The 25330-nt window shown below is 41.6% G+C and overlaps 1 protein-coding gene across 15 annotated transcripts in view; it reads right to left on the bottom strand.

The window, feature by feature from the left end:
- The window catches only part of LOC124153567 (kinesin light chain), a 110453-nt gene that overhangs the window by 47171 nt on the left and 37952 nt on the right, over positions 1-25330 (bottom strand). For 2 of the 15 annotated variants that reach the window (XM_046526817.1, XM_046526827.1), the window contains exon 1: positions 8003-8268. The exons of 12 other annotated variants lie outside the window; for them this stretch is intronic. In XM_046526817.1, the coding sequence (XP_046382773.1) occupies positions 8003-8031 (29 nt within the window). In that variant the 5' untranslated portion in view covers positions 8032-8268. Of the gene's footprint in view, positions 1-250; positions 345-8002; positions 8269-25330 lie in introns of those variants that run through there. One more of the 15 variants, XM_046526818.1, reaches the window with a different exon arrangement.

Here is a 25330-nt window from a genome sequence, read left to right as displayed (position 1 = left end):
ATTAATAGACTATTTATAAAGGAAGCAAGCTAAAACGCAGGAAACATACGTAATAATCACAAGGACACGGCTAATTAAGAAAAGAAGGCCGAGTGTCATAAAATCCCTAAGCACACACCCGGTCGTACTCAAGATGTGATCGTTCACAAAGCAAGAGGGGTAATGTCACTGGGAAGATGAATATGAAAGGATGAAATGAACTATTATTCAGTGCCACTTCAACACTGCCCTTTGATACATATATTTTTACCTTGATGACATGGTTCGTGACTACAGATGAAAGAACTGGGAGCACAGAGGGCAATCCAAGGAGAACACTAAACAATAATTATCATGATGAAATGAAAATTTAGAATAACAACAATGCCTAGCGAATTTGTTGAAATAAAATCTGCCGACGAACACTGACAATGAACGGTTGCTACCAACTATCTGAACAATGATGAGAGAGGTTACCGTGGCCACCAGTCACTCAAATTTACAGCTACTGCGGAGACTATAGAGAGAGAGGTAACTATATTTTTTTCTGAATCAATTAAGCAGAGGTAAGATAAGTATTGAAGGCAAGAGTTTCCGAATATTTCCCAAAGTATATGGAAACACCGAAAAAAGTACAAATTACGACGCGATTCTTTTCCGTGCATTGCCCCAGGTATACCTCTTTTTTCATTTAATTGTCACGGCTTGCCAAGTGTAGTTTCATAAAATGTGAACAGGGGGATCAACTGCTTGTTTCATTTTTGCTACTGACCAGTTATTTGGCAAACTTTTTGAGATCACGAGAAAGACATAGTTTGGGGATTTTCATAGAGGAGGAGTAAATATTGAGTTGGCGAAATGAATTTCAAATCACAGGTTCACCTGTGGTCTGTCTATCGAGTTTCTAATTATTCACGGAATCACGTGCAGGCGAACTTATTCTCACTCGCTGGAATGACTCCATACCACTTGGTGCGGCCACACGACATTCTAAGCTATTAATAAAATATTTAAATAATTTTTCCATCAAGTAGTTTAAGATTTTTATGAATTCCACATCACGCCACTTCAATAACTAAGAGTAACCGGGAAGATAATATGACTTTCATGCCATAAATGCACTAAATTGGTATCAATGCAATAACGCGGGTTTCGAAGACGAATTCTGATGTCAGCATAAAAATCTTAATTCGTGTTATTGACGAGAGAAGGATAATACCATGGTTACAATAGGGTGGTTTCCTATTATTTTTTTATTGCCTTAATCGAAAGATTATTACTCCTGGAGTACGTATTTCACGCTTTTAGATTTTTAAATGACAATATCTATTTTTCGTGATTAAATGAAAAGTGAAAATTTTCAAGCGCGCGAAAACGCGACGCTTACGTATGAATGCCGGGAAATATCTCCGTACGTCGTATTTCTGGTTCCCCCTCCCGCCCGGTGAGGTGACCTTGAGGCGAGGCTTAGCGCTGATACGTCGCAGGCTGCTAGCGGGTAGCTAAGTACCTTGCTGGATGGTAGCGCTTGGCTTAAAAAAGGTTTATTAATACCTTATCAAACGAAGAAAACTTTCCGACCTTAGCCAGTTTTAATAGGTGATTATTAAGACATGTTTCCCTGAGCTCTGTGCCTCATGCATGCATTGGTAACCTCAGACGATGTATAACTCCTATCCTCTCGTGTAGAAACTAGGTCCCTGTGACGCCATGTGGAGTGGAATCGCATGGGCGCCAATCTGACCTTTTTCAAATGAGGATAAAATTTGACCCTTGCCATTCGTCTAAACCGGTATTTCAATAACCAAATAATTTGTGTATTATGAATACACTAATGGTGGGTAACGAATCGCAATCAATGCCTTTCGTTTTCTTTGATGAATGAAACTACCCTATTAATGCATTTGATATTTCTTGGATGGACGGGAAAATTTATTGAGCAGCGTAACACATAAGAAAGGTTAGATTGATTTCATGCCCTCTGGAGTCATGCTAAACAAGATAAACCTAGAATACAGATACGTATAAAATTTTGTTTAACTGAATTGATACTCTTCGATCATTTTTATTCTGATTTTAAAATTCATACTCAAACTCCGAAAGATGACTAAAGGATTATTTAATCATTTTAAAGTTTTTATGAATGAAAAATGAGGGAACTAAGGAGTTCAACCCCTAATTCAGGAACTGGACAATTCCCTTGGACACAAAAGGCGATTTGGGCGACTATCCGACTCGGGATCTTCAACAGTTCAACTCACTATCCTCGTATACTCAGGAAAATTCGACACGTAATAATCCTGAAGCAACGAAAAAATCATTAAAAGAAAGAGACTCAAACGGTGTTCAATTACAGGTCGAATGACTTTCTCCTAAATTAAAGAAAAGCATATCGACCAGTCTTGCGATATAATTTATTTTTTCCAACAATGGGGGTAGTCGAAGTTATTATTCGTTCATTCAAGAAGTCATAAAAACACATAATTTTACGATCGCTTCTCAGCCAACGTGGCCCAGTGTTTTTAATGCGCTCATCGTAAGGAAGTATCCGGAAAAAAAGTGAGGAAAACATGCGCAGTGTGAGCAAGCCGAGTTTGGAACATACGGGAGCAGCCTTTGATTCTTTTTGCAAGCCTAAATATATTTGTCCCAAAACGAGCACCAAAAATAGGTGGACTACTTCAGGAGATTTGATAAAAAGCTGTTTTTCTTATTCTCCGTTTGAGGTTAGGTGAAAGGAAAAATAAATAATGCCGGTACTATACATCACTAACAAAACCCGGAGAATGATAACACACATGCTGAAGATAGAAATTTAATAGATATAAGCATGACTTCAAGGCATTGCTAAACCTGGTGGACTTCCGTCAATGAAGCGCTTAAAGCTAAGTAAAGAGGAGAAAACGGTGAATAAGGTGACAAAGGCCGTATGTAAACCTCTAATAGAAACTCAAAGCAGAGGACCAACCAACACTTTAAACTGAAGATTGAAAACAGCTTTATGTTACTCTGAAAGTAAGATATGCTTTAAATCACCCAACAAGCTATGACTGTTAACCCTAAGAATGCTTCTGTCTCCCTAGAGAGCGACAGTCTAACAGGGGGAAAGGAAGCGCTTTGAGTGAAAGGTGGTACCAGTCATCGGGTGGGGTAAAAGACTGATTTTTTCCCATGCATCTAAACAACGTCTATACCTGAAAGGAGCTCCAATGGGGAGGAGCTAGGCCAGACCGATGATATGAAGCCCAAGCAGTGTTCCCTGTAATCCCTTGTAACCTTACATAACGCCTTACTAAGGAGACACTAAAGCTTGTGACAATAATACACCAGAGATACTGACTTTCCTGAATGACGAGGAAAAGGAAATCTAGCTGACATCAGAGTTTGAACAAGTTTGTCTTGAATATGGTATAATAGGAACAGCTCTACATATATATATTTCACTTAGTAATTAAAGAAATTAAGAAAACCATCTTCAATGCTGTACACTTACCCTGAAGCGGAGTTCCAATGAAAACTCCATGAAATGAACGCAAATACGCTGTACTGTAAGGTGCCAAAAAAACTAACGTTTAACAGGTACCTCCAATGATTAGGTCTCTTTGTGTCACATACCGATTATACCTATCAAGAACTTAAGAATTATTAGCACTAGGAAATCCAGAAACCCTCGAAAAGGCTTAATGTGCACGGTGGCCGTGCGTTTACAAAACTGTGTCATAAGGCCAGGTCTCGGAATGGAGAGCTGCGTAAAACCAATCTTAGGACTATGGAACTATGATGGTGACTCAAAAAGGCTTCTCCTAACACAGCATTGAAAACTCCCTAGAGATGAAAGCTAGTAAACCACTACCTCATCAAAATCGAAATCGCTAGTGACATGTTCATAGGAAATTAACGTCGAAGGAGTAGTTATATTGCATCAGGTAGAATATGTTAAGGGTGAGCAGGAGTAGTAAAAAAGACTGGATTCCACTTGGGGATTGGCGATTAGTATTTGGATGAAGCAGAGAAATCGTAATAAAATGAAAAAAATATTGAAGGTTATTATACATTAAATCCTTTCAGATAGAAATCCACGTGATTCTCTCCATAACCTAGAATATTATGCTAAGTTTGTGTATGCGAAGTTTGTGCAAGAGATAAGCAGAAAAGAATAGAAGGGTTGCAAGAAATTTAGTAGTTACACATTTCAACAAATTAAGAGGAGCATGGCATGGGAGACAGCCACTAGCGATAACATAGACGCTTATTCGCAGAACCTTCCACAAGAGAGAGAAACGGCGCAGGCGGCACTATGGATGACTATTCGGGGGCAGAAATTTGGGAATCATTTGGGAAAAAAGTCACTTAACACAATTTTTGGGGAATGCGCCACTATCATAAGGGGGATAGATATTTCGGATCATTTGAATGTTTGATAGTAACTTAAAGAGCTTATTATGATATCATCAAACCTTAAATAGTACCAAGAACAGGTAAACACAACAGCATTTATTCAAAGGTTAGATGGGGAAATGGGCTCTGAGCGAAGATGATGGTTGGAAGGCTATTCCAAGAAACAGATGCGGTACAAACACAAATAAATATGTAAGCAGATTCGAACAGTAAAATTTTGAATTGAATTTGTAGATTATCTCTGATGTAAATATTTTTTTCACTATGCCGAAGTATGACTCCCTATTCCGTTAATCGACTGATATTTTTTATCAGGCTAGAAATTTTTAAAGCGATCGTTCATCACAATTAGGCGAGAGATTTCAATTTTTGGTCTTCCCAGGTGATTTTTCCCCATTCGTACATTCAAGGGAGACCGAAATGCTGCAGGATAATGACAGAGAAGAAAATCACACGGATGAAGGGAGACGGGTGAGTCGAACGATCTTTCCAGACAGATTCTCGGTAATGGGCGGGAGCCGGAATAGCTTTTGTACCCCCAAAAATATCCACACGCCAAGTGCCACCCCTCGGTTCCTCTCAACAAGGGATTATACGCGTCCTTAAAGAGACGGCAAGATGTGTGACTAACTCGTCCAAATGCTCTCATGACAACTTCTCCGGGAGAGAGGGGTAAGTCGGCCGTGGTCACAGGACTGCAACGGGGCGTGATAACCTCGACTGTATCATCTAAAGAGACAAGCTAATAAGGAAAGATGACTCCCCTTCCTGGCTTCACAGCGAGCGTGAAGGATCGCTATCTATCTCCATAGCATCGAGAGAGACAAGGATTTTAAAATAATTTAGGCGAGATCCTACAGTTTAAGCTAATTATACTTGATTATCCACTTAAATCACTTAAAAAATTAACGCTATGGAAAGTTTAAAACTCTCGAAAAATATCCGGCATTATACTAATTTAAGATCATAAGGAGATCACGTTAAAGTAAATTACCACTAGTCCTATGTAAATAAGGGTTTCCTGGAAATGTCTAGTATTTCTGTACCAATTATGAATTTCCTAGTACTATAAATCGGCAACTATACCAAAAAATACTTTTAATTAATAAAAGCTAACGTAAAAAATAACAGGATTTAATATTTATGACAAATTTAGCATGAAAAACTAAGCATTGGATAGGTATCTTCATTGTTTCATACCGCGGCGAAGCTTCTATAAAAATAATTATGATTTTACAATTAATTTTATTAGTATAACACCATAGCCTAAACCAAATTCTGTTCATGAATCAACAGCAGAGCATTACTACTACGCTTGGAAATATGATAGCATGCCTTGTGATAGAGCCAGTTCCTACACAGTGGCATCTATTCCCATGGTGGGATTATACAGAAGAGATATCACGTAGATTGTGGATTGAAAATTAGAAGAAATGGTGCAGAAATAATTTTCAATCCTATAGCATTAAGTATAAGGTTATACAATACAAAGACACCGGCTCGGAGGAGTAACTGGAACAATCCGTTACCGCGAGAAAGGTATGATTCTAGAAATATAAGGGTGGTGATAAAAATATCGTGCATCATATAATACATATATGTATACACAAAACACAAATAAATAGCCATTTCATACAGTACTTAACAGTGATTCACGCAACACACTCGAAGTATTTTTCAAATGGTTCGCTGATAGGAAGGGGAATAAATTGCCATGAACATAATTTGTTCCTAATCATCCGGATGAAGTACTCAATTCCATCAAGAAGGTAAAATATGAAACAGAAATCCCTCCGAATCACGGAAGAAGCTGGTAAAATAGATAATAAGATAAGGCAACATTCCTATCAGGTAGAGAGAGATATTCACATCATGTGGACCGTTGAGCTTATCAAAGGTTCAATAAGTATCAAAGGAGGCTCACACATCGGAAGGCAACATGGCACTCCTTTTCACTCCGTTATAAGAAGTTGGAACTTGGCGTGGTTAGATAAGAAGTCAAGGCTGATTAGCGCAGACTAACGTTTCGGCAGAGTACTGGGAATTAAGGAAAGGGAATGCCCAGGAACACGACGAAAAAGAATAATTGCAAATAATTATAATTAGGATTATCGCGAGATATATCTTTCTTAAGGTAATGATGGTGCACCGAAATAGCTAACTAAATATTGTGAAAAAGAGTATTACCAGTTGCCCCAAGTCAAGATAAGATGCCAAAGCATCAAAATATATGAATAAGACGAGAAAAGGGAGGTCGATACGTCAATTATTGCCAATTGCAGCGAACTTTAACAAGGAATTTGATCTTTTTCACGAGGACCTACGAGATGAGAATAAGCAAGTGAGCATTAGTAAACGTGTTTGAGCTAATGTGAGATCTTATTGAGCAACCTCCCTGCGTAAAAAAAGGGTCAGAAAGTGACCCATTCATGCAAAATAGAAGTCTAAGAGTCATCCCTGCGCTGTAAGAGCCATATCCGCGCGAGCCAAGTAATGCGATTTCAAGGCAGATGCAAGCCAGTCCGTCTAATGAGGGACATCCAACAGGTTACCAACATCCAATGAGAGGACAATGAGATGAACTTTAAAGGGGCCTCAGGAGAGAAACTTTTGGATTTAAGAACAAACCACCAACAACGTGATAGACATCCAAGTCAAGGCAGGTTACTGCATGTCCACAAGGACCCATCTATTATCAATGAAGTGCCCAGCACATTCATTTATCCAATAAAAAAACTTTATTATTATATCTTTCACTACGACATGCTGAGGAGCAAAGCATGCTTACTTCGCATTATGCATGACCTGGCCTATTTCGATTTAAAGATGGCTCAGCTTACGTTATCGATCAATGTAGAAGCCAACTCCGTGAATTGAAGTTTTTCAATACTCTACCGTGACAGTTTCCTGGTATTCAAGACGAGGAGATAACAAGGAGAGATAGATACCTATCTTAGGGTAAGATACTTTTTATTTCAACTATTGAGTGAAAACGTGGTTGAGATATTATGTAATTAACGCCAAGAAAGCAGTTAGCAACAAAACCTTCGATCTTTAACTTTAACGATTAATTACTTACAACGATTAGTTTCACGAGGCATGGCATGTCCAGCAAACATAACAACTCACGCGATATTCAAACGCACTTAACGATTTCCACTGAGCCGGTAAACAACCCGGGACCCTAAAATATTGAGGCATGAAATTTCATGTAAACGTAGTGGTTCACAAAATAAACCTTTGCGAGAAGCCCCCAACCCTTCTAAAGTAACTTAAAGAGTCGACACAGACAACTAAAACGGCAAGATGAACATCATTATTTTTAGTTGCTTAGCAACGGCATAAAAAGACATGGAAAAGGCTTAGCAAAAGCCAAATTCAATCGGCACGCCAATGACATTCGCAAACGCCAGACAGAACACGCGGAAGGCACAGGAAGAGATGAAATAAATGGGGAGGTCGCGGGGAGGGGGGGGGGGGGCAGGATTATGCGGGTGGAGGGAAAGGAGGGGGATGGGTCCTTGGTGTTTTTGTACGGGCGGAATCCACGGCGGGACACAAGTGCTGAGATAATAGCACGCAATTGGGAAAAGCGGCAAAGCAGAATGCAGTCACGTCCACTTACACTCTGTATGCATTTAAAGTCTTGGACATAATGGCTTCATTCGCGGTGGTTACGCCAGGGTTTCAACTGGACCACATGGCGCCGTCGGCGTTTCCCTCTCGGCCACCCTCCTTCGCTGCCGCAGTCCACCACTGCCCATCCTCACACTCACTCACTCACAAACACCACTCCCCCCGCCAGGCTGCTGCTAATCCCACGCCTCACTATAGTCCCGGCACTCATCCGACTCTCGCCCCTGCATCCAAAGCCGTCCCTCCGGCGACAACACTACCACACTCCGCTCCGTCCCGACGAAAGATATTCCACTCGGAGAAAAAGCCACACACACAATCGGCAGCACGCTCGAATACGAGCGCGGGAGGGGAGAGATTAAAAAACCTCAGGGCGGGTGCGGGAGGCGCGGTACGGTGCGGTTATGTGGGGGGAGGGAGGGAACGGTTGGAACCAATGCGGGGAAGTCCGCGAATGAGGAGGAGGAAGTCGGGAGAAGGCGGAGTGGGGAGGATGAATCTGGTGCGGGAGGCAGATCCCAGAGACTTCAGAGCGGAGGATTGGGGTTGCCCCGTGGGGGGAGGGAGACCAAACAAGAGAGGAAGAGGGAAGGTTGCAGTGGGAGGGATGGGCAGTGTTCTAGGGATCGATGCACTACCGAGAGATACCGAAAGGACTCGGCGGAAACTGGGCAGCGACGCCGTGCACGGCTAGTCGCCAGTCGCTGTCAAGCGGGGACGGGTGCCGGGCGCGGCGAGAGAGTCACAAGGAGGCGACGAACGCCGGCGCTATCCCCACGACAGACGTCGCGGGAGGGGGGTGATGGGATGGGGGCAAAGCCGCCACACCGATACTCGACCCCGCCTCGAACTCGTCTCGTCGGTTGGGGTGGATACCGCCAGCGAGTCGAGTCCCCCTTCCACGCTATCTACGCAGCCATCCACACAGTCATAAGGGCCCTCTCTCTGCCTACTCCCTCTGCACACACCTTTGCACAGCTTGGATAGATAGAGAAGAGGGGGGTGCCTTCTCTAGCGCATCAGATAATAACGCCACCGCACGTTTCTCCTCTTTCCACTATCTCTCCTCTGTTGTGAGAGAGGCGCGAGTGAGGTAGGGCGCAGCGTGGCGGGTTGCTATCCGATCGGCGAGACTGCCGATTGTAGCCAAGGGCGTGGGCCGATCGATTTCCTCGAGCCGACGGCCCTCAACCGTTGGGCCCGTGGGAGAGAGAGGACGGAGATTTTCCGACACCGCTCTCCCTAATGGATCCTCAGACAACTCTTCCACTTTCCTTTTCCGTTTAAGTATTTCTAAGTTTACGCGACGGCGTAGAACGTAGGAGACGTATCAGCTGGAGGAAGAGACCAAGGAGAAGGACGAGCCAAGAGTTGAGTTTCTGGTTTGAGAGCGAGTGTGACGTGAGGCGCACGCCTCGACTCAAAGGCACCCACGCTCGGGCGCATGCAGACAGACGGAGGGATTCCCGTGGATGCGGCCAGCAAGCAGCGCCGAGGACTGTCGTTGTCGCGGAGAAGGGAGGGGACATCTCCCCCTCACACGCTCTCCCCTTTCTCCATTCCCCCGCAGCGGTAGACGCGGTGGGGACGGGTGCGGGTGTGGAGGGGGCGGCGCTCCGTGGAAGGGATCGATCGGAGGCGTCGCGGCGCAGACGCCTGGCGCCCCCCAACCAGGGAAGGGAGAGGACGGGGGAAATAACCGACCCACCCTACGCTAAGTCCCTCCATAATCCACCGTCAACAACACACCCTTCGATATTCGAACCGCCATAGGAAAGGGGTGAAAGAGTGACGCGAGGGAGGACACTGTAGGGTAGAGGGCACATCCGACAAAAGTTAAGAGAAATTAACGAGTCATTCTTTTATCTCAGGCAAACAATACGACCTGAAATACGTTCACAACTTATGGGGTTGAGAAGTTCGCATAAGAGCGTAAGGTGGATAAAGCGGGTACAATTAGTCACGTAACTACTAACATCCGACTGTTCGCGTTTATATAAATGGCTATTACTTATTCCGATTGCGTTAGGACATATATTACATCCTGGTCGGCTCTTTTTATACTTCAACCTATACCTAAAAATAAACCCATTAAAAGACTGAGGAAGTATTTTAAACTAAAAATTTCATTAACAAAGACATGCCTTAGGGGTTGGCAAAATTTTTAAGGTTGTCAACGATGAGGAAACGGTGATGTAGTTTACGTGCCGTCACTTGCAGAAGTACACATACAGTAGTATTAATGGAGCATTATCTCAACACTTCGCCATGTAAATCGAAACCAAACCCCCTGATTTCACAGTAGAAGTGCACTTAAATAAATTTACTTGGTTGAGCTGTGAAGAATAATGAAGGCGATGACAATGTTATTGTATTTCTTTTAAATTTCGGTATGATCCCATTAAAAATTATCTCGATTAAAAACTAAATTTATGTAATACCGTCATCCATGATTTCAATGAGGGATCACATTCAGATAAGGGCAATCCTATGATAGAGGATGCATCGTTATTCCACATTTTACGACGTTAATGGTTCATTAACGTCAGTGAACGGCAATGAGGCTAAAAATAATGAACCATTTTGGGGGTGGGATAAGTTGGGAGGCAAACGTACTTCGAGAAGGGTGTGCGAGGCCTGATGAAAGAAAAAGGGCGAGACACAAGAGAAGGGCACTCCTCCCTGAAGGAGAATCTCGACTGAGATACCCGGAAGGGCGACTGAGTAGGACGGAGGGGTCGAATGCAAATCGCATTAAAGCCTCAATCTACCCCCGACCGAGCCCCGCGATTATGGGCACTGGAGGCTCTCCACCCTTTTAAAGAACCCGCACCTGAAAAGGAGCCGAGAAAGCAATGCTGAAGATGGTAGAGGCCGACGGAATCTCAAAGTTAGAGGTCAAAGAGGCATCTTCCTATGTTACAACCGGCGTAACTCAACGTAGTACCAACTTATAGTAGAGGCAAAAGTATAAATGCCGCGGTAAACGAATATCAAATTCAAGCAAAAATTTTGGGACTTCAACGAAGGAAATACGGGTTTGAGGTTCAATTAAAAAACCAATACATTCGCTTGTAATTATAATTCAAATTGAAAGGCATAAGGAAGACTAAGTTGAAATGGTGCAGTATTTTGGTGCAAGTTCGAATGCACCAAATAATACATGAAAATAGCCTCCAATTTTTGATTAGAGAATTTTCTGCAGCGAAATTTTAAAATACTAATTGGGCAACAGTCACATCACAGTTTTCCAGAGCGTACTGCATAATATAAAAGGACCAAGAGTTACTCTTTAAGCACGCGAATTTCGTGGTTAAAAAAAAAGGTCGGGTAGTATTACAACACTTTTAAACCCATCATGATACATAGAAACTCATTTAAATTTATTTCTTTAGAAGAGGTCCACATATCCTGAACTATTTTTCCCGTCTCATTTTTCTCCTCTCCACTCGGACTTACTCTTGAAGGAGATGTCCCCATGACCTCTGAATTACTATTCATAATCTACCGCTGACGCGTCTCACCTTCCGTTACCCCATTCATTGCTTTTCTTAGCACGTTCAGTACTTAACATGACAAAATCGAAGAGTTATTAATATTCACTTCGACCCATTGTGCGATCTTTGGTCTCCGTTACTCACCGACGAGATAAAAATACGTATGTTTAGTTGAAACTAAAACTTTGAATATCCATCCCAAGATGTTACACAACCGTACGAAGTAATTTTATAACATAAAATTCTACATACCAAACACTACATTGAACTTTCTATCATTGCCCTCTAAAGTATGGAAAATGTAATAAGGTGAAATCTATTCCACGATCGAAGGATGTTTTGAACTCATATCAAATTAAAAGGCGTAATAAAACTTAAATGGACACAGATAATGTATGAAATATCCGTCCGTTAAGGGGTACACATAGTAGAAAACGTTAAGTTCTACGGAGGCTATTTGATTAACTACCCCTAACTCGATATACCACAATTCCGGTATCTCCGGATAAAAATTTATATTTGTGGAGAAAACAATGACTAAACGTCAAAAAAATGCATAACGTGTCCCCAAATTTATACATTGATCGTCAGACCCTTCAATACTGCAGCACACACTATGCCTCGACTATAATCACATTTGGAGATTCGCTATTTCATTTAAACTTTTCCCCCCGAAAAATAATATAAATTGCACTCCTAAAAATATTTCAGCGAGAAACAGTTTCTAAATATTGATGTCAATTTTCTCTCCGCATAAACGATGACTAATAGGTCAAACAGAAGCACAAAGAATAGAATTTTACTTCACAACTATCAGTTCCGTACAGCCAGATAAAATAAGCATAATCTGCTAATCCCAAGTTTCCTAGCCACTATTACCGAGTTCACTACTGTACGCAAATCTTAAATTAAGTTCGTGGTGTGAGCAGATGAGATAATGATAGCCTGGGAAAGGATGGACACGAAATTATCTGCACGTTAGTGTGTCTCGTGGGATACACAAAGCTTTTAGAGTTAACGTAGAAGCCAAGATTCATTGTTATTAGTAATTGGTGAACCACGAGACTGAGTTAAGTGAACTATGAGGCAAAATAGGCGCTTGGGGAGTCGTATATTGCGAACTTCGCCAAGTCCCGAAAATCTCGACATTCCCTCATAAGACCGCAAAGTATGTACGCCTCGTGCAGCTTAGCTCCTTAGGTTAACACAAACCCAAATTTAAGGACTGATGATGTTGATAACGATCTCCAACTACAGGAATGATTAACCTCATACACAGCAATACTCCCGTTTTCAGTTTCATTTTTGACTGCCACGTGGAGAGGCTTTATTTAATCGGCTTTAATTAAAATGTTGAGTGCAAAAGCTGCAAAATAGTTGCCGTTCCATATGCATCAAAGCTATAGGTGAGAGTCGAATCGATGAGGGGCACAGGGACGCACAAGATGAACGGAATCACAACGGTAACAAAAAAAGCACAAATATGGGCAGGTGAAATTTTAATTATGAAGAAGCCCTCAAAACTTCGATACGACTTCACACACTGCAAATGCTAAAAGCAACAGCCAATTGTGGAAAAAAACTAAGATGATGGTACGAATTAGCCCCAGGGGTAAAATACCAACTCAACTGTAAATAAACATCCAAATAGCAGAAGCAACTGACTTCAGAATGTGTCCATCAACATTGAGAAGAATCCAGCCTCAAATGTGACGCAACATGAAAATTAAACACCAAATGCCAACCAACTGCATCGCCAGTTATTATCCGAGAGTTAGCTCCTAATAAGTACACAAATACTACACTATACACCTCCGAAAAAACAAACTAGGCAATGAATTGACGTAGTAATTAAGAATTAACTTTACGCGACAGTTAATAATAATTAAGGAGGTTTAATTATTAATCAGGTTTGCATGGATCAAAAAATTAAATTTAATCGTCTGCTGCGAAACTGACAGTTCTTGATTTTATTCAAAATAATACCACGAGGGAAAAGATTCAACTCAATGAAAAACACTATCATTAATTCACCAAGGTGAGGGCCTACTGATCTCGGCTCGAGCTTAGAGGAACAATTATCCTACTTATCCTTATGCAACAATGTTCTTATTAGCAGGTAGTAAATGATGAAGGATTTGGTGCTTTCCCAGCGAATCTTGATGATGAAGTCTATTCGGGAAATCAGCCGGGTCAGAATGGACATTGCTGTCAACGTTTCAATGGCCTTCTCTGCCATCGTCTTCAGGGCGAATGAAGGATGATAAGAATCGCAAAATAAAATTAAGAGAGACGCGGGTTTCAACCTCAGCGAATTATGGAATCCCATAATCAAAAGAATGAGTAAACTAAGAGGATGAAGGACACCTAAAACTGACCAATCACAGACGACTTGACCGCTCCAACTGGGTATATAAGCTCGGCACTAACCAGGCCCATCATTCTCCCTGAAGACGATGGCAGAGAAGGCCATTGAAACGTTGGCAGCAATGTCCATCCTGACCCGGCTGCTTTCCCGAAAAGACTTCATCGCCAGGTAGTAAGTGAAAAACGAACTGTACCGTCGAAACGCGGTTGAGGACTGCGACCAATATTTATTCAAACATCATGTCACTGCAGTGCAACACCTAAATAATTGCGTTTTGTACAAAATTTGAAGTTGAAAATTCTATATTATTTTAAGTTTACGGTAGACGAAAATTCTGTTAAAATTAGTCCCCCTGAAACTTCTCACTGGTTACTTAGGTCAGGACTAGCAATGATTCCAAGAGAAAAAATCAAGATTGATAGATCAATGCCAATTTAACGCAAAGTAATCTAGCATGATAATAGTACAGTAATAAGATATTGCATTAGATTTAAGCCAACACCAAAGCAAAGAGCAATTGAAATATTAATTCAAAACAAACAATTTTCAGTCTCTAGTGACAAATAAATCCTCTAAAAAATATCTGCGACAAAAATTCGACGCCCAGAAAAAGTATTTCTCAACATGAACTGATTCCCTCTTTGAAATCACCAGGTATATGGGATCGAAAGATAACTGTTTCGCAGATTGAAACGGAGATAAGTTGTTGAGCAATTGAAAAACACTAAAAAACATCCATAAAGATAATAAAACGAGTGTTAACATCCTCTATCAAAGAAGGAATCAAACTGAAGACTTCACCGCGTCGTATTTTAAAACGCAAGACAAATTAAGCTCGCAATTCAAGTACAGAAAGTCGGGGAAACAAAGATTACAATTCAATAACGTCTTTCATATAACCTCCATCATAACACTAATAAACTTAATTGGACGATGTTTTATTAACGAGAACGAATTATTCATTATTTAAGTCGATACAAGTCACTCTTAAGCGGCGACCATACAAAAAGGCAAGCTTACGTTTCTGAATATTATCCCGCATACCACGCTACCTTTGGTCAATTGATCAGTAACCTCCGAGACCTAGGGCTACAAACGTATACAGAATATCAAATGGATGGTTAAGGTGATAACGAAGAGGGATAAAATAGGATAGGACAAGAGAGAGCACAGTTGAGCTTCATACTCCTAGGAAAAATGGCCATAATACAAAAAAAAATTACGTGTGAAACACGCAATTTTTTTGTCGTATTTCGTATGTCGTATTTCGACAAAAAAACTTAACTGTCTCAAAGGAAAAAATTGAGGAGAGCACCCTGAGAAAGACCAAACGTATATTAAAATCAGGTCAAGATGGATACGAGGAAGACGAAGGGAAAAAATAAAGAGTGGCTTAGGGAGATTTGGAGCGCCGCAGTATATCAATCCAAAAATTGTAATACTAGCTATACGCATTTCGCATTCAATATATGCGGAAGAGTGCTGCGCAAGTCTACAGCCGTATATGGAACCAGCGAATCGCAGTCGATGAGGGCTCCAGCAGCCGGCTGGACCACGAGACGGGCCGAGACGAAGCCTGGAGGAGCATGAGGAGGAAGGAAGGAGGACCAGCCCCATCACCCAAGACGACCTTGATGGGACGCAACACAATAGCTGTCACGCATTCCCGGTGATGTCTCCCTGACTTTCCGCTCTCTCTCTCTCTCTACCGCGCCGTGGGAGGTGCACAGGCCGGCTGGACTCGCATGTCCTCGCTCCAATTGCAATACGGAGAATGCGGCGGGCGACGATCGGTTCGCTCCGCCACGACACATTCGTCCCAACACAGCCATGAACTCATGAATAAGGGTTCCAACGCTGGCTACGCCATATTTCTGATCGACAGATTCAAGAACCCCCAACCGGCGACAGTAAAATATTGAAACGACATACATGAGACACTGTGACGCGTGTACACTTGCAGGTCGAAGGAGAGCGGAAACAGCGTCGAAGGGTAGGAAAAAAAACGTGCAAGAGGGAGTATGGGAGCCAAAAATAGATGTTGCTTCAATCGCATGCGCTCGTTCTCCATTCGAGCTAACGCCTCGACAGTTATTTTCTTTGATCCTCTGACAATTTAAGTAGCTATCGCAATTTCGCATTACTGTCGGTCACAAAAAAACTGATTAAATTTTCGTGAGAGAAGGTACTTCACTCCATTCCCTTCGGTATCCATTTTCCACCACGTACCCGGAAATTAATGCGCTCGTAGAACTATCCATAAGGCTCAATGAGAAAATCAATTTTCCGATGAGATTAAATTAATCAAAACCTCGATTTAAGGGATTCCGAAACGTAAACATAACTGATTCAACCAAGGACCAATTTACTTTTCACAAAGAGCTTCGTCCTCAGGGTTAATATAAGCATTAACTCACAAGGTAGCTTCGCAATAAACGGACGCTGAAGCGAGTATTGAAGCTCTTAATTTTATTATTATTATTATTTTGGGAAATAGCTAAATAAGCTGAAGAATTACTTCGAAATAGATTTTACTTAAATGCTGGTACAAGTTCATTCGTGAGAAATAATTATCAACAGCGATAAAATAAAAGCTAAACAAAAATAATATGAACTCAAACGACTAAGTCGCAGTCATTCAATCACGCCCGTCACGTGACCTCAGAGCTCACCATTTCTCTCTTTTTCGCATGCGCAGGAGCATAAAATCGCTCTTGTTTACTCAAAGAGGTTTCGTCACGCCCTCTGACACCCAAGAGGTAAAATCTCAGGCCACCTGGGGATCTGCCTTCTCGACGGCATGGCACATCTATTTGAATAAATAACTTCGCTCCGCACGAGAGCAGTGGAAGTTGACAAAGAGTATCCCCACGATTCTTGATAATATATCAACGACCCGCGATGTCTCATTAAAACACATTCGAAAGAACTTCCAAGGTGTTCGCGAATTCATTTTTCTCTTTCCCAATGGCAACACTCACTTCCACATCACTCGACATTTTAAAATCGCTACTTCTTTGAATACAAGTCGTAATTATTTCATTTTTTGCGAGAGTTGAATCAACTACGTGCGAAAGACTTTCACTTTTCACTCCCATTGTCAATATTTCCACTTCAAACAACATATTCCCCAACACGAAAGTTAGCCGTCCATTTTCACCTTTCCAAAAGCAAACAAGCACCTAAATATTTCCTCAGCATGATGTCCCGCGACAAATCAAGCAAGCCTTTTCGATTCAGCAGCTTAACGAAAGACGGAGAGCGGAATGTTCGACATTCTTTCGGGGCATGCATCCTAAAGGCGACTTGTTTTTCTAAAAAACACAGCTATCCTACGACTTTCGTGCAGTAGGTACTATTCTAAGTGAAGTACAGACTCATGAAGTTGTAAGTTTATCAGCTACACTAACATCGTAGTCCTACAAATGTAAGCCATAAATTTTGCATGCACCTACCACCAACACCAGGGAAAACGATTAAGCCTGAAAATAAATACTAAAATGTTTTTGAACTCACTACGACAGGAGATCTACTGAAGGAAAAGTTCACTATGCTTTCCATTGGATGTTTTTGATAATGCAAAAAAAGGAAGTTCTGTGACCAAAATCAGAAAATGCCGGAATTGCATAAATGGGTGGAAAACACATTTTAAGCTATAGAGAGCGAGGTAGAGGGTAATATAAAGGAAAAAAGTTGTTTTTGAAATCGCGATCTCGTAATGATTATAATAACTGATCAGGAGGAACCGTGCGATAAGAAGCATGGATTAAGAGGCATAAGCGCAGAAAATGTGAGCCAATATTACTATTCTCGCCGAAAACCCTGTAGCCGCCCTTTTATGAGACTAATTTCAAGGAAATTGCTCAAAATACGAGATGTTATCCAAGCAAAACTTTTCCAATAGATCAGGCCATTTAAGTTGTTATTTACCTTTAACCTGATAGCAGATAAATGTAAAATCGTACACTAAAAGCCTGGTCTGGCTACGATCGGTCGAGCGGGATAGATTCTTCACATGATACACATAGGAAACACGTTGAGAACTTATGCACATCAGGCTATACGAGCAAACGGAAGGAGGGAGTGAAGGTTCCCCCAAAGTATGACTAAAGCTCCATTAGTGATGAGGATACGTCCACGGTAATAGGGAGAAAATGCTATCACTCAACGTGTGCTGCAGTGGATTTTCTCACTTCTCCCTCCTCTGCCCTCTCCAATGTGTCTCGCGACTTCAGCCACTTCAGCAAGCACTACAGTTAAATGTGTGCCCAGGAGCAATGCGGACACTTGTCGACATTAAGTTGGAAATTTGCGCTCCAGCCGCGTTCTGAAAAACGACCTGCTTGAAATGCCAGAAAAATAACGGAGCAACGAGGGGGAGCTTGTTAACTTGGAGATGATGATCACAATATGCAACCGGATAAGAGGACAAAATAAGCAAAACCGTAATTACCGTCAGAGAAAAACTTCGCAAGAAAGAAGGTAGGTAAAAATGAGCATCAAAAAGGCAGAAGAGGAATGTTTTTTTTTGCCTGGGTTTTACGTAAATAGAAAAAAAGATAAAAACGGAATTTTAGCGATAGAGAGAAAAATATTTAGACTAAACACAGCGGGCACCAGTGGCGCAGCGAGGGGGATAACCCCCCCCCCCCAGAGCTCAGAAATGTTTTAAAGTTTAATCTATTTTATTTATTTGGATTAATATTACTTATAGAATAGTGTAAGGATTCATAAAATATCCCTCAGAAAGCCGTAAAACTCACAATTTTTAACCATTTATCTTAATTTCTTGATTCTCTTCATCTTAATTTTTTTCTGGCGGAGGGCCCTCGCACCTCCCGATTACCCTGGCAGGTATGCCATACCCCCAGACACCCCAGTATTAGTTGCGCCTGGAACCCCCCCTAGCCTTAATTCCTTGCTGCGCCCCTGGCAGGCACATAGTGTGAATCTTTGCCAAAGATGGAACTACCATCGGGAGATGATCAGCACCATTGGATAGTAACTATCAAGAACCTTACAATGGGTTACAGAAAAGCCTGCCGTTCATCATTATTTCCATAATTTTTACTGAAAATTTTATTTTTCTGCCTGGAATTCTTTTTCTGCAATGCAGCAGCGCCTTCACATTTTCTCACACGGAAGACCAGTTTCAATTACGTTATTTCGGTGTCGCAACACGAAGCATTTTTACGTTGCACACACGTTTTTGGTTTCCTTTTATGTTTCAATATGGGCTCATATTGTTACAACACAAGCCTAATTTTTTAAATTGGATTGCTTTATTAGATGAAAGTTTGGCACTAAATGGATTTGGAAAGGAAAAATGATAACCGCGAAGCAATATGTTTTACGCATAAGAATTGTTAATTATCTTTCGGAAAGAGGTAAAAGCAAAATTCACCAACAAGGTGCTTGTGGGGAGCCTCTAGTTACAGATGGTTTGTTAACCGTTGAGCGATCGCTCGCTGAAAACAATGACGACAACCCGGAACTCCGGAAGAAGACACATTCATTGCGTCCCTTTCGACTTACGGGAGCTAAACTTGAACTACCTTCTACATATCACAAATGTAGAGATCACGATTAACCTGAAAACCTCCATCAGGATTAAATCCCGGTCGCTAGGGTTAAGAAGCCACAAAAGTAAACCAATCCTCACAAAATTGGATAGCAGAATTGATAACCCACCCACCGACCGAGGGAGCAATGCTCAGGGAGAATCGCCCACGGGCGCTCGCCGCTGCTACCCCTCAACCCACCAGGCACAGAATAAAGACTCCACACAGGAACCCTCCCCTCAACCTGGAATCGCGTGAATAATGGACGCTGCTGAACCCTATTACGTACCGCGAATTTGAGAACCCTACTTGAGGCGGAATCGATCACGCAAAACTCCTGAGCCGAGGGGATTATTGATCTTAACCTCTCCGGCGCATTCATCTCCGCAGTTAAGTGCTGATGCGATATCCAGCCGGCGGATTCAACTCGTTTCATATTGTGCCGATCCTTAACCTTCCGCTAGGGACAGACTATCACGAGCCTTGAGATAACCCTCCAAGCATATTTTGGGATCTTCAGAGATTTGCAATTTAGATACACGGCTTCCTGCATCCCCACGTATGTTTGCGATGCATTGAGATAAGTACCCTTTTCGCCGGGTCAACTCTAATTTTGGCAAAGAATCAAAATAACATCCACACTCATCCTTGATCTACCGTAAAACGTAGCCATTAAGAAAACCCAGAAGCATGACTTACATGATCTTCGCCGTGGTATAAGTCCATATTTCATTCTTGACGACTATTAGAATATCCTGGTTAAGTGCCCTCCTTTTTATAACATACGAGGCCCGGATAGGTACTTCCTCGCTCACGTCCTAATAAATACTCCAAATTCAACGCGCGAGGGATCTCCATGCGATTACTCCGCAATAACGAGGACGCCTTAGGAAATCTCCACGTCTCAAGATTTCACCGAAGGAAATTGAGATAACAAGAGAGCGACCTCGGGGATGGAGACTCTCAAGAGAGTTTTTTCAAAGAAGAAAAATAAATAACAAACTACGGCTTCATAAATTCTAGATGAAGAGCAAAAAAGCAAACTGAATGCATAAATATATGATGCTTCATGAAAGGACGTGACCTGCTTTCAGCGTGATTCCTCAGAAAATAAATGAAGGTAAAAGATGACGCGGGTGATATTGCTCCTAAAGCCTCCACCATCAAAGCCAAAGGAAGGTTCATTTCACCAATGCCTATCGATTTTTAGTTTAAATAGAAAGTTGCCATGGCGACCATACTTCCGCTCGGTGTGATACAAACCCTAGCGATCCACAAGTGTAATCGTTAAGCCAAACATGAACCTTCTTATTCCTGGAATCGAACCTTATACTAATTTAGAGGGATGAAGATAACGGGAAACAGGCGGGGTAAATCCGATGAAAACCTACTGAAAAATTCTCATAGCCTCACGATGATAAATAAAGAACTATATAATATAAGACAGCTTGAACATAATAGATGGGTTTTCTCCACTGTACCTTTCTACTAGACGCTAAGGTTGCGCCATTGGGGGAGGTAGCTCATACGAGAGGAACACTTTCTTAATACCATTGGAGGGCACTACGGCTGCTACCGTGGTGAAAAGGGAACGCCCCCGAAACCGATGACGGGGTGGCAAAAAGTCACAAATTTTTTCACTCTAAACATCAATTTTCATCCGGCAATCTCAGAAATAAATGAATGAATCCGCTTCACCGATATGAATGATAAATTAATTATGTAAAATAATCTCTAAAAAAAGATATTCCAAGAGCACTTTCACATCAAATCTTAGACAATGACTTCCTCATAGTCTTCCTTACAAAAGATATCTTCACAAAGAATCGTATGTATGCTTGAATCATCTTAAGACAAAGTCCAAATAGGAAAAATTCAAAGCAGGTGTAAGCCTACTTCAATTGATTGATCGCTACCTTCGTAAGGTATTGTGATAAACTTGAGAGGTTATTACGCCTATAGGATCTGGTGGTGAAAATTAATAAACCTGTGTGAAACGGAAGAATGGCTTCAAAAATGCTTTTCGCCCACAGTGCAAGACCCAAAAGGCGAATCAAGATTTTCAATTAGGATGGAAAGTAGACTTTTTGATGCGGGCGTAAACAAATTCGCTAAGTATTCGCTAATTTGCCACCGAACAAATCGATTACCAATAAATTTCTGTGAGCACGCAAATCTAATAATGCATACAAAGCTGACCGTGTAACTTCACTCACTCATTCCCGCTTCTAAAGGGTCATAATCATTATGCATTCCTTTGTTCACTTAATTTATCATAAGGAATGGTACACAGTCCTAATACACGAAAAATTATCGCGTATTAGGACTGAGTAATAATAATACGCAATTTCGTGTACGGGGGCGGGATGGGTGCGCCAAATTTGGAAAATTTATACCAAAAAATGTCATGGAACGTCCCTAATTTAGACGCTCACTAGGAAGTAAACCAACCTAAAGAGTAAATGCTCTTTTAGAGCATGACGTCCCAGCCTTAAGAGCGATCTAGGTTATATATCCGGTAGCCATCAAAAGTAAATCACCACAGAAAACCACAATATGCCGATAAACAGGACTAGACGCCGGATGTGCGCGTGATGAAGTGTTAACCGTACTAGGCTCGACATAAACCGCAATAAAACTTCACGCCATTGACTGAAGCACACGCCTCCTCATAAAAATATTTACCACGAAAAGCGTATAGAGTGCAGAAGTAGCTACTTCAATAGTCTTGAAATTGCCCCCAGTTGAACGAATGGAAGCAATCGGAGTGCTGCCAAGAATCAAGCCACTGATGACTCAAACCCAGGGCAGTGGAGAGCGGAGACGTCATTTTTTCCGTCTCTCCTTCGGCATAGATGGGAGCGAGGAGGACGGGGGCAGGCGGTCACCAGGCAGAAGCCGCCGACCACAACGCCTTGTCACATGGCCATGAACCACTCCGCAAATATTCTCAAACTGACACAAGCAGAGAATTAAATCATATTCTTATAACAGACCTCCTTACGCAAACCCTTCAGAGCTATATAATGAGAGCGATACAAAGCGACAGGTTACACAGGTATCCATTTCTCAACCCTACAAGAATCTATAGTCATAATCCATACTTGCTCTCTTTGCCCAGGCTTCCATATTTTATACCACGAAAAATCTACGAAAGACATGGCTGTTGAGTACTTCAAAACGCGTCCATCTGAATGTGAATTAATGTTTGTGTGCCATAAATGTGAAGAATGTTCGACTTATGACAAAATTTTCAAACGAAATCAACCTTCGTTGAATGCTCCAAAATATCCATCGTTCAAAAATTATTTTCTTACTTCTCTTTTTTTCATTTTATTTTTTACGCATTTAACACCCATGCTGTAACCTTAATTATAATTGTGTTTACATTTATTTTTCGCTCTATATTAACTTCCTTATTATGTTTGTCAGTGCCGTAACTATGGGGGGGGATTAGAGGGATAGATCCCCCCCAAAGCCTCGGAGAAATAAACATAATATTTAAAACTATTGTCTAGTTTGGACACATAGTACATTTTAACGCAACCTTTTAATGATACCCAAATTTAAAGTGCCAAAATCATGTAAAAATGTATTTGCAGGCACGTCATTTTTTACAAAATTTTCTCAAACGGGGGGGGGGGGGGGGGAGAGGGAGCGTCAACCTTCCCCATCCATCCTCATCCACCCCAGAGCATATTTCTAGTTACGCCACTGATGCTTATGATGCCTCAAGGTCCAAAAGCTCTACGGTAAAACTTATTGCATTGTAAAAAGTCAAAGGGTGCCCCAAGGTTAGGCTCTGGGCATTTTTGTAAAGCCAAGATTACTGCACTAATGAACTCGAAAGGCGAATCTTTGACGAGGTAGAGATTAGTCAGCAAGTTTTGCATTGTTACTCTCTGATTACCTTAAAAAACAGATGAAGAGTAGTTTCTGCAGAATATCCACTGATATCAAGCTTAGGTTCCCATTGCATTGGATTAATCTTGGGAACTTCAGAACATTCAGCGTCTTCCGTTTACTATATCCTAAATTTGAACGACGCCTTGCAACCTATCACCCCGACCGGAAATAGCAATTGTGTTTCCATATGAAGTATAGGATGTTGAATAAAACACTCAAAGGGAGTTTATCAAAATGTATTAACGATCATAAATCCCGCATATGTATATTTTTATCGACGGCTCACGTCAAAGCAGACATAAGAGATCGATTAGAAGTTGAAGTGAGATCAAAGACCTTTCCACAAATTGATCGCAATCGCTTTCGGTTAAGAAAACTTCCACCTTCGCTCTCTACCTTTCCTAACTTGAAATGCTCGGACTTCGATCTCACTCAGCCAGTGAATGAAGCATATATCAAATTTTCCAATTTCATTTTTTGAGATGGAATGAGTATAACGCAAAGGTGGTCTGGGCAAAACTAAGACTCCCCAACAGACCCTATAAAGTAAGCGACAAGTATCCTTTCTCGTATTGATCACAATGTCACCTCCCGGCACATGACGACTTCGATTGAAAAAGAGCCCCACGCTACGCTCGCGGGGCGCGGAAAGCGGACGCAGATTTTCAAATCGGCGCGGACGAAAAACGTCCTGTCAGTTGCGTTCTACCTGCCAAGGTGGTAGAACGTCGTGCAGCCAATAATAATTAAAGCAATTGCAGCGAACCAGCTTATGAAAAAAATGGAGTAAAAATGACCGTCAAACGATGTTGTCTGGTTGTTAGGGTTTTCCCACATCCTTACCCGAAGTTCACGGTCTTATTATTACTGTACGAGGCATCCCAAAAGTTGGGTTTTCTTCTGATTCTCCTATACAGCTCAGTCAATTTCACAATTCGTGGCGAAGAGACGCATTTGCACTGTTATCTCGATACTCGCATTGATAATACTGACAAATATGCTTGGTCCGCATTAGCAGTACGCGTTCATATGCAAGCAAAAACCTGTGTCTGTGCGCGGTGCAGCGACCTACCACGATCACATGTAACGCGCCTCAGTATTTTAACCCGAAAAGGCGTTATTTCGTGCTACACTTGAAATAAATTATACTTCCACGGAAAATGCAGTTCGCGTTTCAAAAAAGAATCCAATAAGATCATAATTGAGCATTCATGAGGGATAATTTTCAAGGTTATTTCCTACTATGCATCTTAATTGAAGTAGAAAGTTGTACCAAATCTGCTTACGCTCACTGATATGTCTAAAAATAGAGAACAAAAAACTGGGTGAATAGGCCGATAAAGGAGGATTAAATGTGCTTTCACTCCCATCATCATCTCCACGAGAAGTTTCCTTTACCGATCATACTGGAGAGAATATTGAACACAGCGAGCGAAATGATCAAAGCCTTTCTTCACCTATCACCAATCTTGTTTTTAAAACTTTCACGAATGAACAGTCAGAGAAGCATTCTGGGTCTATGGGAAAGAAAATGAGCAACAAGAGCGACGCTAAAAACGGTCAGAGGGACCAGATGACACTCGCAAAAACGGCGGGGGAGGGTGATCTTTTCCGCTTCGCTTGAGGGAGGGGAACCAAGGTTTCAGTGGATGATAGAGTCAAACAGTTGTTCCCAGGAATTAGCACGATTCAAATGTAAGCGTTAACACTCCAAGTTAGTGTAAGCCCTTCGCTCAACGCCTTCAAATATGAAAATCAACTACTGAAATATAAGTTACTTTGACAGGCAATCCTTTCAAGGAGATTGATTAGGCGCCTCAAATGGATTGCCAATGAGAAACAACAGATAAATGTTCCCGATTATTTTAATATGCATAACACGCGGGGGCTAACGATCATTTTAGTTTGAAGTATATTTTTAAATTAAAAGAGAAGGCAGCAGACTAAATTTTCGGCTTATTGGTTATCAATCGGTTTACAACGTG

The sequence above is a fragment of the Ischnura elegans genome, chromosome 2, assembly GCF_921293095.1.
Source record: "Ischnura elegans chromosome 2, ioIscEleg1.1, whole genome shotgun sequence".
Classification (NCBI taxonomy): domain Eukaryota; kingdom Metazoa; phylum Arthropoda; class Insecta; order Odonata; family Coenagrionidae; genus Ischnura; species Ischnura elegans.
Note: the sequence above shows the minus strand (reverse complement) of the source record. Positions and strands in the feature narration are given on the sequence as shown.